The sequence below is a fragment of the Stegostoma tigrinum genome, chromosome 26 (genome assembly GCF_030684315.1).
Source record: "Stegostoma tigrinum isolate sSteTig4 chromosome 26, sSteTig4.hap1, whole genome shotgun sequence".
NCBI classification, from domain to species: Eukaryota; Metazoa; Chordata; class Chondrichthyes; order Orectolobiformes; family Stegostomatidae; genus Stegostoma; species Stegostoma tigrinum.
The window spans coordinates 21861970-21877479 of NC_081379.1; the positions used below are offsets into that span (position 1 = coordinate 21861970).

At 40.7% G+C, this 15510-nt stretch overlaps 1 protein-coding gene across 2 annotated transcripts in view; it reads left to right on the forward strand.

Annotated features, from left to right (window-relative positions):
- The first annotated feature begins 1883 nt into the window (after positions 1 to 1883).
- dtx1 (deltex 1, E3 ubiquitin ligase) overlaps positions 1884 to 15510 on the forward strand; it is a 213506-nt gene continuing 199879 nt past the window's right edge. For both annotated transcript variants that reach the window (XM_048556030.2, XM_048556031.2), the window contains exon 1: positions 1884 to 2409. In XM_048556030.2, the coding sequence (XP_048411987.1) occupies positions 2136 to 2409 (274 nt within the window). In that variant the 5' untranslated portion in view covers positions 1884 to 2135. The remainder of the gene's footprint in view (positions 2410 to 15510) is intronic.

Consider the following 15510-nt stretch of genomic DNA (forward strand, 5'->3'; position numbering starts at 1 on the left):
TCAAAATGAAGAAGATGTGTAATCTGTCACAATAGCATTGACAACAATCAGGCCGATATTAGCAAGGGTTCAAGCAAGATTGTCTTCAATTAGAAGTGACTTAGCAAATGTATTTCAAGGGAGGTATATGATTCAAGATTTTTAAATAAAAAAGACAGGCAAGTGCATGGATATATTCTTCTTCACCAAGATTCACCAGGATGTTGCTTGGGCTGGTGCTTCCAGCAATGGAGAGACCAGATAGGCTGAGGTCACTTTTCTTAGAGCAGAGAAAGGCTGAAGTGGGGCCTAAAGGAGTCTACTAAATGATGAGGGGCATTGATAAGGCAGAGAAGTAGATACTTTTCCCATTAGCAGAGAGATGGGGAGGGGGAGGCAAACATTTAACAGAAAGTATAGATGGTTTTAAATGGCTTTGAGGAAGAATACTTCCACCCAAACTGTGTGTTAAGTATCTGGAACTCATTGAATGAAAGGGTGGCAGAGGTGGCACCATCACAACATTTAACATGTGTTTTGGTGAACACTTGAAGCAGACAAGGTAGTGGGCCAAGTACTGGAAAATGTAGGTGTTTGATGACCAGTGGGGACAAGATGGGCCAAAGGGCACCTTTCTGTGTTGTAAAACTCCACACACTTAAACATCTTCATCATTCTCAATTTTAGATTCTTACTTCTTAGATTAAGTTTAATTATTAAATTTTATCAAGTTTGTACTCACTCATTTTCATTCTTATATACAAACGATAAGAAACATCAGATAAAAACTGAAAGAACTGCAGATGCTGTGAATCAGAAACGAAGTCAGAAATTACTGGAAAAGCAGCAGGTCTGGCAGCATCTGTGGAGAGAAATCAGAGTTAACGTTTCGGCTGGTGACCCTTTCTCAGACCCTTCTCCGCGGATGCTGCTTTTGCAGCAATTTCTGGTTTTGTTTCTGATAAGAAACAGTATCCATCGATTGAATTGAATTGCCTAGTTCTGGCTGCCCATGTTATTTACCTGACATTTCTACTCAGTGATATCAGGGGGAATTCAATAGCTTACAGCACCCCTAGTTGAGAACGTGCACCTCGAACACAAAAGGATATATTATAATTATATATACATATAAAACTACAATATTTTATGTTTATTTTCCATTATACTTTGCTTGGTTTTGCCTAATGTGTGAATAAGCATGAGAGAGAGCCAGCTAATCGTAGTGCCTGGGACACGATAAATCCTTTCACTTCGTTGTCCCTCCCTGTCTCTGTAAATCTCCCGTACTTCTCCCGTGAATGAACTTTCAATTCTGATGCAGTGTTGGACGGCCGGGCGTGGTAGTCAATCAGTCAGGGCAGCGGGGAGCACTCCGCTTCCATGCAGAAGTCGGGGGCTGGTGTGGATCCCCCCTACTCGGATCTTGGCTGAAAACGCCACATGCTGGAAGATCACAGCGGATCAGACAGCATCCACGGAGAGAGAGCAAGCTAACGTTTCCCGTCTAAAGATGACTGTTTTATTTGATGGCTCATCCTCTTGTAAGCCCAGGCGGTGCTGTCACTGGGGGCTCTCTGTCTGTCTGTCTGTCTGTCTGTCTCTCACAAACTGCAGCGAATGTCTCTGCTACGTGAGGCTATTACTCATATGCGGTGTGTCTTGTTGCTCTTTTGAATGCAGGCCGGGTTAGCTGACTGTGTGTGTGTGTGTGTCTAAGTCAGAGAGAGAGAGAGAGAGAGAGAGAATCATTTTCTCTTCGCCTCTCGCTGTCCTTTTTTCCCTCTGTGTGCGTGTTTTGGGTTGTGGCAGCGGCGCTCGTTGCCAATCAGTTTGGAGCCGGGGTTCCACCCTCGGCACGTCGCTGGCCGCTCACAAGGCGCTAGGGGAGGGGACAGCAGGGATGGAGGTGGGACTCTGATCCGGGACAGGCGGAGAGGCTCTCTCTCTCTCTCCCACACACCTTTGGTTGCTGCTGGGGGAAAAGGCTGCATTCACACCTGAGAGAGAGAGGACAGACAGAGGGAAGGGTAACCTAGTGGGGCTCAGTGAGCTGACACCTTCGCTGCCCCGCAGGGGGAGGACAGAGGTTGGGGCGGGTGGGGAAAAGAGAGCGAGGGGCTCAGCAACTCAAACTCCCCCCCCCCCCCCAGCAAATGGCTCGACCCGCCGCCGCCGCGACCCCAGCGATGCTGCCGGCGAGCGGCTTCGGTCTGGGCTTCCCGCCGCAGAATTTCGCCCGGGTGGTGGTGTGGGAATGGCTGAACGAGCACGGCCGCTGGAGACCGTACAGCGCCGGAGTGTGTCACCACATCGAGAACATCGTCAAGTGCAATGCCAGAGGGAGCGTGGTGCTCGGCCAGGCGGAGGCTCAGCTCTCCCCTTATATCATCGACCTGCAGTCCATGCATCAGTTCCGGCAGGACACGGGTAAGTGGCACTTTTCCCACAACCTAGCGATTCTTGGCCACCACAAATCCTCATAAATACCCACCCAACCCCACTATAATAAAGAATATGTGAAGGTAAATATAAAGGAAAAAAAAGGAAGAACCACACCTACTTCCTGTAACAACCCCCCACCGCGCCCTCCAGTGACAGCGTTCTAATCAATCTGAGACCCCCACATAGACAAAGAAAAACATTGAATTGTTTTGTGTCAGAGGGAAATGGTTTTCATTCAGCGTCTTGCCAGGGCACGGTGATGACCCAAGCGCAGGGGGTTTGCAATGATCTCAATGTGGCTTCTTCTTCACAACCGCACCCCCCCCCCCCCAACCAAGCTGCTCCCATGTGGACCATGTCTCTCCCCGCGCACCGCCACCTCCCAATCTTCCCGGAGCCTTCCCATATTCCTGACATTCTCCATCTGGATCGGGATGACTGATGTTTCCGGTACGACAGAAATAAAATTAATATTAATAATTAATACCCCCCCTCCCCCCAAATGCTGAGCCGTTTGCTCTCTTGGTCCCCTCCAGCCTCTAGCCCAGCGCTGATGCTGGAGCTCTCTGCAGCGCCCGGCTCTCATTCCCGTTCCCATTTGTTTGTCCCAAAGGTGCAGACCCCAACCTGACAGCGGCTGAATGGCATTTCTCTCTCTCTCTCTCTTTATACTGAGATGATGTTTGGCCATTTGAGCGCTCTCTGAGGAATTTCCCCACCAGTAAAGCGGAGGGGATTTCGGGGAGGAGGGAGTTGTGTCGGGAGCGGCTGGGACTTCCCCCTCCTCCTCCCGATCCTGGGGGGAGATGGAGGGTAAATGAATGGAGAGGGTGCAGCCGGGGCCACTGGCTGGGTTTCGGAGCGGTCTGGCGCAGAGGCACTGCAACATTCGGCAAAGGCTGCGGACCACGAATCCCTTCTAGCCGCCAGATAATGCGAGATATCTGGGCACTGTGAGGGGGCTCGGCGCAGTTAGAAAGCCAGAAATTGAAGTCCTTCAGAACGAATCCTTCCAATCTCTTTTTCTCGTCGTGCTAGCTGTGACAAGCCACTTTCTAGAGTAGTTTTCTATTTGAAGCAGGTAGGCAGACAGTATTAAATGACATGCACACCTTGGGTTCTGCTCGGAGATTATGACAAACCTGAAATCTTGCACTTTCTCAATCGGTATGGTTTAGTCAACAGTACAGTGTTCGAAAATAAAAATCCAAATTTTATGCCAGCACTTGTAGAATATTTTTGACAGCCTTTCGTGGTAGTTGTTAGCACACAGGAATGGAAACCACACGTTGCACCCTGACACCTCAGTAAATAGCAGTTTGCTCGTCTCAGACTGCACTGGATACGATTCCCCTGATCCTTGCATGCAATGTCACATTATACCTTTTGAGGTAGAATGTGATTATCCGATCCTCTCCACTGCCAACACTCCTGTGAGAGAGATCGAGATAACAAGGTGTGGGGCTGGATGAACACAGCAGGCCAAGAAGCATCAGAGGAGCCGGAAGGCTGTCGTTTCGGGCAGTTCATACTATTTCGAGAGATCGTTTTAGTTTTACTTGAGTTTTCATTCAGAATGCTATCAAAACATAAATCAAATTGCACCCATCAGTCCCTGAAAGGCACCTAGTCTTCAGGTATTCTATAGCAGTCTTTCTGTTGAACTAAATGGTAGATTGTAGTGTAGGTTGTAGGAAATAATAAGTGGTCCAATAATAAGTGCCCTAATGGCAATAATGGTGCCCTATCAATAAACAAGATGGTCTTGTGTTAGGCTCAAGAAGACAGGAGAGCTCTCTTTAGGTTTTGAAATTCATTGTCAGACAACAAGAGATCTAATTGTAACAACGTGACATCCCAGTTTCCATCCAGGCATTGAATTTGGGGACAGAAAGATAACAAGCTCAGACTGTGGATTTCATCACTTCTCAGAAAGAGCTGAGTGGAAGGGTGGAATCATTTGTGACATACACATTCATGACTGTATTTTTTTAGGATGCTATTTAACAAAAGGAAAACATATTGTGGAAATTGTTTCCATTCAGTCTGCAGGGTTTTCACACACTGACCTTTCTTAATTTCACACTTCAGCCAGAGCAACCAAATTTTTCAGATCAGAAATGCAGAATTCTGATTCCAAGGGTCATCTTCACGACTTTGCTTGTAGAGATAAATCTGGATTTGACCAATGGGCATGACTGTGCTCGGATAAATTCTTGATATTCCAGGAAAATGCTTAGTGCAGCCTAATTTTTACTTTTGGCCTGAAGTTTACACTAAATTATAAATTTTATTGTGTTTGTGATCCATGAATTTTAAACTGTTTTAATCCATAACCTAATACATGACAATGATGTAAGAATTGGAGTAATTGAAATATGGCCCCTTGGTAACTGCTTTGTTACTTCTCCATTTACAAGTTTATTCAATTTTCAAGTGAATTTATAGATGCTGTTGTCATAATGACATAGACCCTGAAACTGAACGTATGAGTTGGCCTGGTGACTTGATTCTGACCACAGATAAGGGTGTGTACGGTTTTGCTGACTTTACCTTCAGTAAGACATGCTTGCATTGGAAACAGTTCAAAGGGTTCACCTGGCTAATTCCTAAGGTATGGGGTTTGTCTTAGGAGGAAAGAAGGGGTAACCTTAGGATGTTGAGGTTTATAAAATCATGTGGGGTATAGGTAAGTAAAATGGCAGGTGTCTTTTCTCCAGCATGGGAGATTTCAAGACCAGGGGGTATACATTTTAAGATGAGAGGAGAAAGATGCAAAAAAGACATCGAGGAGCATTTTTGTTTTACACAGTGATTAGTGTGTGGAATGAACTTCCTGGGGAAGTGATAGATGTGGGTGCAGTTACAACATTAAGAAGACATTTAGATGAAGTGCATGTATAAGAAATGTTTGGAGGGATGTGGGACAAGCACAAGCAGGCGGGACTAGTTTAGTTTGGGATTATGATTGGCATGGACCGGTCAGACTGAAGGGTCTGTTTCTGTGCTGTATGACTCTGAAAGGTTAGGCCTATACTGATTTGGAGTTTAGAAGAATTAAAAGATGTTGTTTATATGTATAAGATTTGGAAGGGGCTTGACAGTGTAGACCCTGAGAGGATGTTTCCTCTTTTGGGGAATCTAAGAAAAGGGGGCACAGTTCCAAAATAATGTGTGTCTTGTTTAAGATAGAGATGAGTACTTTTTTTTCCCTCTCATAGAGCCGTTAGATTTTTGGATATTCTATTCTGCAATGCTTAATAGAGGCAGGGACATTTGATGTATTCAAGGTTGAGTATGACAGATTTTTGCTTAGCAAGGGAATTGACGGTTATGGCAGGGAGGGGGGGGTAGGGCGGGAACAAGAAAAATAAGCAGCGTTAAGGCCACAATTAGATCAGCCATGATCTTACTCAATGGTGGGGTATGCTTGATGGAGTGCACGGCCAATTCCTCTTTTTTTTTGTAAGATCCTACATAATGATTTCACTTTTATCTGTAGTCAACATGTGAAAAGTGATGACCACTGCACTGTTACATTAAAAAAAAACTGATTTTACAAGTCATGACAATTAAACAGTAAGTTTTACAGAGCTATCCAAACTTGTTTGAAAGGCAATTCTGTCAACGGCAGTAATTATTAAAATAACCGAACACAGTAGTTAACAAGTACATTTAAAAATCTTGTGTTTAAATCCCTGAATCTACTCTATAAATTTTGTTGACAGATTTCTGTTGGTCACAAAGTTTGTATGAACTGTTACTAAGCAATAGTATGGAACAAACAATGCAGGGAGTATGGCTAGGTCCCTGACCCATGGCATCACAGTTGGAACACTTTCAAAAGGGCTGAGGCAGTGATGTTCACTGAATGCTGGAACTGAAGATTAAATGTTTTGGCTGTTCTATGTCAGAGGTTAGAATACTTATCATGTTGATTGGAAATTTAGCTTTCAAAAAGCATTACTCATTTGTATGGGAATTTTCAGAGCAGTTTTAGATCCTGGAATAGCTCAGAGTAAACAGTTGTAAAACATCACTGTTGCTGCAGTGAGTTTGCACTGTAGCAGAACCAAAGGGGAGTACAGTCGTTGGGTGTTGATGCGTCCATTTGTCATGCACAAAATAGGCAAACAGAGTTCAAAATCAGAGAAAGCATAGGAATTGAAAGCAAAGTTGATGCAAATTTGTATTTCTGATGAAAGGTTCTCCTGTATGTGTCCTCTGTTCCTCCCTCTTACTACCTGACTTATGGAGTACTCCTAGCGTTTTCTGTTTCCATTTCAGATTGGCGGCATCTCTAGTGCTTTGCTTGTGTTTCCAAAATCAGGTCATAATCTCCTTGAAAGTGTACCTTGGGCAAAATTGAATCTTGAGGCTTTTAGTTAGTTTCCCCATGTGCACGTCTGAAATAGATGGCAGGCCGATGTGGTTGTTCAAACCGGAGGACTACACAAATTGTAAGATCCTAAGGTGAAATTAAGCAGTAATAACTGGCTGCTGAAAGAAGGGCCTAAAACTTTGAAAATGTTGCAATTTTGTACAGTAATTGGGAGCAAGAATGTTTCTCTGGCTCCACAATAGCTGCTGCTTGTTCATTCTCCTTAGGGTGGGGTTGGTGTACTGTGATTATTATGTCTCTCCAGAAGGTTTGCTTTACTTCCAACACCTAATTAGCACGAGATCTAAGTAGATTGAAGATTGATTTGAAGTGATTATCATTTAATTTGATATTATACATAATCTTTAAGGTACGGTATTTTTAAATCTAATTGTCAATGGGAAGATACCGCCTTGACTGTTCTTACCTGAATTATTTCTGAACATGTTAAAATGGAAACACACCTTATTAGCTGCAGTGACCCCTGACGTGAGTTTAAACAATGTAAGCCATGCCATTGTAGAGGAAGCAATTGGGATAATTTTCTTGATGTTTAACTTTTCAAGCAGTGTATGGTCTTGGATGTAATTGTGGATTATTGTTTTCTCCTACAATGTGGCAAGGGCAAACGTTGGTCTGGAGGGCAGGGGGAAGAGTGGGAAGTGAAAGATTTCATGTTGTCCTCGTAGTTAGACGTTAGGAATATGTTTCCATCCAATGAATGAGTTTGAGTTATCAAAGTGCATTGTAATTTGCTGTAATTTATAACAAATGTTTTGAGGGACTCGGAACATGAAGGATTACAGTCAAATTAAATGCCACATGTAAACTTTTAAAAAAATGTCTTGAAAACAACAATCCTTCTGTAGAAATATAGTGTGTTATGATGCACTCGGGCTACTTGCACAGAGAATTTAGAAAAAAATGCTTAATTTTTGAAGATGAATCATTAAATATCTCATACTTCCTTCCTGAGCTAATTTTCAATTTTAGAAATGTTGAATATAATCCTTCAGCCAAATTCTAATTAACAGATAAACTGGTACTGTAGTTAATAGTAGAAAGGTTCTAGTGTAATTTGTTGTTAAAAACTTTGTTGGTGAAAAGCCTGAATTGATGATTTCCATGCTAACGTAATTCTGATGGATGCATATTTTGAAAGGTTATGTCATTTTAATTGTAAGAGTTATGAATTGTCCAGTCAAATGAAAACAGAGTAAATGGACCTTGACCAGAACAGCTGTGAGCTCTTCTGGAGCTGCAATTATTAGTATCATAAGAGTTATTTGTTTGTGTTGGATGATGAATACATGCATTACAAGTACACTTGTACTTTTTAATTGCAATTCTCAAACTGATCATGTCACTTTTAAATTCTGACACTGAATGAGCCAAACCCCAAAACTGAAAAATGCACAGCCCTGAAAACATGCTTCTTTTTCTTTCTTGGCAAGATAATAGCATCCCTCCTTTTGCTGGTGAAATATTTCCCTAATGGCATAACTTGAACAGATTGTGTGGAAATCATGGCTGAGATTCAACCCAAGATATCATTAGTACAATCATTCTGGGGATAACACTAACCTAATAAAAGTGAAATTATCAGTTAGACAGTTACAACTTATGAATACTTATAATTTGTAGGAAGAAAATAACAGTTGTTGGTGTCTGCAAAGTTTACAACATTTACAATTTTTCAAGTAGGATGAGATTTTAATTTAAAGGCAAGTGACGGATATTCATGGCGTGTTCAAAGAATTGGAATTGATCTTGCTTTTATTCAAAGAATTTGTCATGCGACAGTGTGTGTGGTGTTTCACGAAAATTGTTTTGGAAACAAATGACAATTCTGCTGAAATATGAATTTGTAAAAGTTTTTAATAAAATATTACCACCAGTATTTTGAACACTTCTTTTCATCCCAATTTTATATTAGGATTATTTTAACGCATACTATTCTTTGACATGAAGCATGCTGCAATAGTGGGGGAAACCATAAGCCAAAAAAGCTAGATTTAGGAATATAGAAACAGGAGTAAGCCATTTAGCCCCTTGAGCCCGCTGTGCCATTCAATAATATCACGGCTGGTCTGTGGCCTACTCCCTATGCCCATCATGGGCCTGTATTCCTTGACAACGTTGCTTAATTAAAAATATCACTATCTCAGATTAAAATCAAACAACTGAATTAGCACCGACTGCCAGGTGAGGAAGAGAGTTCCAAACCTTCTCTACACTTTGCATGTAGAAGTGCTTTCTAACATCTCCTGAATGGCCTGGCCCTAATTCTAAGACTATGCCCCCAATTTTAGAATGTTCAACCAGCCAAAATAGTTTATTTTAATCTACCTTGTCTTTTCCTGTTAATATCCTGAAGACCTTGATCAGATCACCCCATAATCTTCTAAATTCTAGGGGAAAAATGGCCAAATTTGTCTAATCTCACCGCCTGTCAATCCCTGAAGTCCAGGCATCTGATGAAGGGTCTAGGCCCGAAACATCAGCTTTTGTGCTCCTGAGATGCTGCTTGGCCTGCTGTGTTCATCCAGCTTCACACTTTGTTATCATCCTTGTGAACCTGTTTTGAACGTCAAAATACAAAACATCTCTCCAATGGTATGGTGGCCTGAACTGCACACAGCACTCTAAACGGGGTCTAACTAGGGTTTTGCATAATTGCAGCATAACATTTACATTCCTATACTGCAGCCATTTAGATGTGATTGCCAGCATTCTATTAGCCTTGACTATTTTCTGCACCTATTTATGGCATTTTAAATTTCCTAACTGACCATCAAATGAAACAAAATTCCACTTCTTGTAATCAAATATGCATTAACAAGCAAATGACAGTTGACATGAAATGATAAGTTTCACTTTAAATCATCGATACTGCAAAGGTATATCTTGGCAACCAACAGTACCTCCATTACTCCCCGCACAAATTGGGAACCATGCACAGTGTCATTGTAATTCAAACTCAATCAATTTGGTACACAAATTGCAGATGTATTCTCTCTCTGTCCCTCTCTGCTCCTATCAATTCTAATGGTACAGCTTTCCAGGATTCTTTGTCAGCTGACTATCCATAGATCCTGGTTCACAATCTTGTTGTCTGATACAAACTCTCAGCACTTTTGTATGCATGAACTATTCAAGCTATCTTTTAGGATTTACTCCTGTTTAGCTCGCTTGTACGCCCCCTCTCCAAGAGCCTTCATTTCCATGGCTAAAGCAGAAAACTTCTCTTTGCTTTCTCTTTGTTTCTGCATCTGTGGTTGCCTTTCTCCTCCAGCTGTCCATTTTATAACCTGTTAATACGGTAATCATTTGTCTGACAAAGTAAGGGATGGGAATTAGTCTGTCTTTCGCATGGATTTATTCAGAATACTCTGTACTCTGCAAGCTACTTTTCCCTTCTATAAGCAGCCACTTCTAAATGGAAATTTGTTTTTTGATTTCTTTTTCAGGAAATTTGTTCTTATTTATGTGCCCCAATCTTTCTCCAAATTGGTATCAGCAGCATTTAATTACAACCAGAGCATGCATATAAGTTGACACAGCATTTGAAGCACATGATAGCTCACCTTCATAACTGGCCCCACACAGTCTTTTTAACTACTTCCCGTTGGTTAGTGCTTCCAGGTTGGCTAGATTTCATGGCCCAGAATTTCTTATTTGCAAGAAGATTACAATTGACACCGTTGCAGTTGATGCAAATTCTGTTGACTCAGTTTCAAAACATTGTAAATAATTTAAATTTGAAAAGACATTGCAAGACATTTCAAATTTTCTTTACCAAACTGCTTCTCGGTCAAATGTTCCATAAGCATAATTGTCAAATATCAAAGATGCTGCTTGGCCTGTTGTGTTCATCCAGCTCCACACTTTATGTCAAATATCAACTTGAGTGGAAAATAAGAAAAGTGCATATGGCGTATCAGGCTAGTTACCAGATACATTTTGTATATATCAAATATTCTGGTCCATGCTGCTATTTTCTACATAATGTAATAAGGCAAGGCAAGTGACTGATGTGTTAGTAGGAGAACACTTTGGGACTAATGATCATAATTCTATTTGTTTTAAAATTGTTATGGTAAAGGATAGACCTTCCATAGAAGTTAAAGTTCCTAATTGGAGTGAGACAAATCTTGATGGTATGAGATAAGAGCTTTCAAAAGTTGATTGGAGTAGACTGTTTGCAGGTAAAGGGACAACTGACAAGTGGGATGCTTTCGAAAGTGTGATAATCAGAATACAGAGGAATTATGTTACTGTTACAGTGAAAGGAAAGGCTGGTAAGATGAGGGTACAATAAATGAATAATGATATCGATGTTCTTGTCAAGAATAAAAAGAATCATATTGTATGTAGACAACTGGGAACAAAGTAATCTCTTGAACAGTGTAAAGAGTGTAGTGGCATTTTTAAGAGAGAAATCCGGAAGGCAAAGGGAGAATAAGAGATAACCTTGGCAGATAAGATTAAAGATAATCCAAAGAGATTCTACGTGTAATTAAGAGCATTGGAGCAACCAAAGAGAGAGTAGGGACCTGTAAAGATCAAAGAGGTCATCTTTGTGTTGAATCTCAGGAGATGGGAGAGATATTAAATGGATAATTCACGTCAGATTTCACTGTGAAGGAAGTTACAGAGGCGAGAGAACTTGGAAATAAATATTGATGTTTCAAAAACAGTTGACATTCCAGAAGAGGAAGCGCTGGAGGTCTTAGAAAACATAAATTTGGATAAATCTGTAGGATCTGAACAAGTATATCCCAAGATGTTGCAGGAAGTTAGGGAGGAAATTATGGACCCCTAGAAGAAATATTTGTATCATCTATAACCGTAGGTGAGGTACTGGACGGTGGCTAATGTTGTGCCTTTTATTTAAGAAAGAGAAGCCTGGGAACTACAGACCTGTGAGTCTGACACGTGTGGTGGGTAAGTTATTGGAGGTGATGTTGGAGACACATGTATTTGAGGAAGTACAGATTGATTAGGGATAATTGGAATGGTTTTGGGTGAGGGAAATAATGTTTCACAAGGTAGATTGAGTTTTCTTGAGAAAGTAACCAAAAGGATTGAGGGCAGAATGGTTGATGATGTTAACTTGGCTTCTCAGCATGATATGATCTAATTTTACTAATTAGTCTATTGGATTCAGGGTGAGTTTGCCAATTGGATATAAAATTGGCTTTACGGTAGCAGACAGAGTAGTGGTGGAGGGTTGTTTTTCGGACTGGAGGCTTGTCAGCAACAGTGTTCCACTGGAATCAGTACTGGGTCCAGTTTTGTTTGCCATTTATGTAAATAACTTGGATGAAAATATAGGAGGCGTGGTTAGTAAGTTTGTCAATGGCACTAATTTTGGTGCCATAGTGGACAGTGAATGTTATCTAAGATTACAAAGCAATATTGTTCAATTGGGTCAGTGGGCTGAGGGGTGTCAGACCAGAGTTTAATTTGGATAGATGCATCGTATTGCGTTTTGATTTATAAAAAGAAACATTTTGGTAAAACAATGCTTGCCATCATTGGCTCCTTTGAGTGTAGGGATGGCATGACAAGGGGGCATATTTTTAAGGAGAATTGTTTAGTTTGGGCATGGTCAACGTGCACTAGTTGGACTGAAAGGTATGTTTCCATTCTTGTTAATTCTATAAATTCTTCTCACATGTTCTCACATTTTTATGTTTAAAACAAATTTGATATTGCCCAGCCCCATGCTGAAAGTTTGTTAAATGTATCAATGATCATTTAAAGAAGAAACTGTGTATGATTTCATGTTATCAAAGAACTTGCTTTAATGAAAAGGAGATGCTTTTATATTTTGTCAGTCTTCTCATCAGTTTAAATATGTTCACTTTTTGGTTTAAGTAATCATACCTCAAATTTATCCTTTTCAATTTAGAACCCAGGCGCCACTTTAATTCAATTCCTTTTCAAATTTAGATACTTTTGAAAATGATAAGATCAAAAATGGTTATAAGCTTTAGAGAAAAGGTATCATATAGAATTAATAGAGTTGATATTATGTGCAAAACTGTGTTAACTATCAAAATTGCCTGGATATCTTAATCATATTGTATTTAAGTGGGAGTTAGATAAAGACGTGATGAAGGAAGAGAATCCTATACTGAGAGAATTAGATGAATGGTGGTCGGAGATAGGAGGGCCAAGCGGTATATAAACTCTGCATTAACCAGTTGTGTCAAATGACCTATTTATGTGCTGCACGTTATGTGTAATATTTGGCATTGACCATTACAACTATTTTTCATTAATGTATTTGGAAATACATGACAAATTGAAACTCATTGATTTTTGGATAACACTCATAATAATGATTATATTAACAGTATTAAAATTATGTTTCATGTTACAGACAAAGTATGACAATGGTAGGCCTATGTTTTCTACTGTGTTCGTCATTCTTTTGTTATTATGCCCTATGATTATTTCAGCAGCTATTTACCAATTCCAAGGTCTATCGGCTGTAGCATTACCCAGATATCTGCATTATTTCTCTAGAACATTCTGAATGAATTCCTTTTACTGCTTTCCAAAAATCAGCTCCCAGCTATCATTAAGTACTACTGTTTTGGTAGAAAAGCTTTGTTTTACAGCCTAACCACGCGTCTATTTTTTCATTCATTTGTTATATGTGGGTGATGCAAGTTGGCCAGTATTTATTGCCTGTCCCTAGTCGCCCTTGAGAAGGTGGTGGTGAGCTGCCTTCTTGAACCCCTGCAGCCCACCCAGTGTGGGTTGACCGACAATGCCATGAGGGAGGGAACACCAGGATTTTGACCCAGTAACAGTGAAGGAACGGTGATATATTTCCAAGTCGGGATGTTGAGTAATTTGGAGGGGAATTTGCAGGTGGTGGTGTTCCCATGCAACTGCTGCTCTTTTCCTTTTAGATGGAAGTGGTTGTGGTTTTGGAAGATGTTTTCTAAGGAGCCTTTGTGGATTTGTGCTGCACATCTTATAACGCACGTTGTTACTGAGCGTCAGTGGTGGAGGGAGTGGATGTAGTGCCAGTTAAGCAGGCTGCTTTGCTCTGTTGTTGGTGTTGCACCCATCCAGGCAATCGGACAGAATCCCATTACATTCTTGGCATGTGCACAGAAGTGGTGGACGGGCTTTGGAGAGTCAGGAGGTGAATTACTCACTGCAGTATTGCTAGAGTCTGACCTGCACTTGTAGTCAGTCAGTTTCTGTGATGAGTCTAGTTTGATTTCTGGCCAATGGTAACTCCCAGAATATTGGCAGTGGGAGATTCAGTGATGGAAGCACCATTGAACATCAAGGGGCGGGAATTAAATGGTTTCTTATTGGTGGTGGTCATTGCCTGGCATTCGTGTGGAGTGAATGTTACTTGCCACTTGTCATCCCAAGCCTGGTTATTGTCCACATCTTGTTGCACTTGCACTTGCACTTGAACATGGCCTGTCTTCCATCAAGGATGCTGTCCTTCGTCTTTTAGATGGATAAATCAAGTGTGATTTAACCAGGTCCACATGTGCACTGAGCCTGCATTGCAATACAAAGCATGTGTGGTTCCTGTCACCACCTATAACTGTTGCCAGTTATGGTTCATACTGTGTTTTTCAGTGTATAGTTGGCATGAGCCCTCACTGTCTCCAGTGGTAACATTGCACACTGTCCGTGTGAGTTTAAAAATAATTTTCTTCTCGGGGGGGTGGGGGGGGAGCGGAAAAGGACAGGACATTTATTTTATAGTTTCCAACTCATATTGTATTTCTTTTCTGCCTGAGATTTTATTCCCAACCATTTTTGATGCAAGTGGCTGACTGGGACCCCACTGCAAATGTAACTGTATGCACAAGTACTACTGTCTGCAGTTATTGCGTTACCAAAATTAATCTTAAAAGGAATATTTAATTCTCCTTCAAGTTTCCTAAATAATGAATTTTCTGTGGCCCTTACTTAATTCAGATTTTAAAATATTAACATAATGCATTGATAGTTGCAGCATTATAAGTTTGCAGAGCTAAAATTAAATACTGTACAAATGAGGTCACTGCTCTACATTCATGAAGATTACTTGTGATGCTGTAGCAAACGCTGTAATATTTATCTTTGCCTTAAAAATCTAATGCAGCAGATGAACTGCTTATCTCTTTCAGTAATGAAAATATAAAATTTAACATTGAATTCCTTTCATTTCAAGTTATATTTGTTAATTATATTTGTACCAATCAATATCAGCAAGAATATCAAGGAATTAAGTGGCTGGAAGCCTTGTGTTCAGAGATAATGGGAACTGCAGATGCTGGAGACTCCGAGATAACAAAGTGTGAAGGTGGATCAACACAGCAGAACAAGCAGCATCTCAGGAGTACAAAAGCTCTGATGAAGGGTCTAGGCCCGAAACGTCAGCTTTTGTGCTCCTGAGATGCTGCTTGGCCTGCTGTGTTCATCCAGCTTCACACTTTGTTATCTTGGAAGCATTGTGTCATCACTTTATCGTAAGTTGGAAATATGTAATAAATAATATAGTCATTAATTATTTGTGAACATCATGGATTTGGGACAATTAAATTCTGATTGTAAATCATTGTTCCTTATATCTTTGTGAAATCCAAGGGAGGTAAAGTTGAGAAAGGTATACAATGAGTGGCCGATCTAATGACACCATGTTTACACTATGCCAAAAGTTCTGATTAGTGACT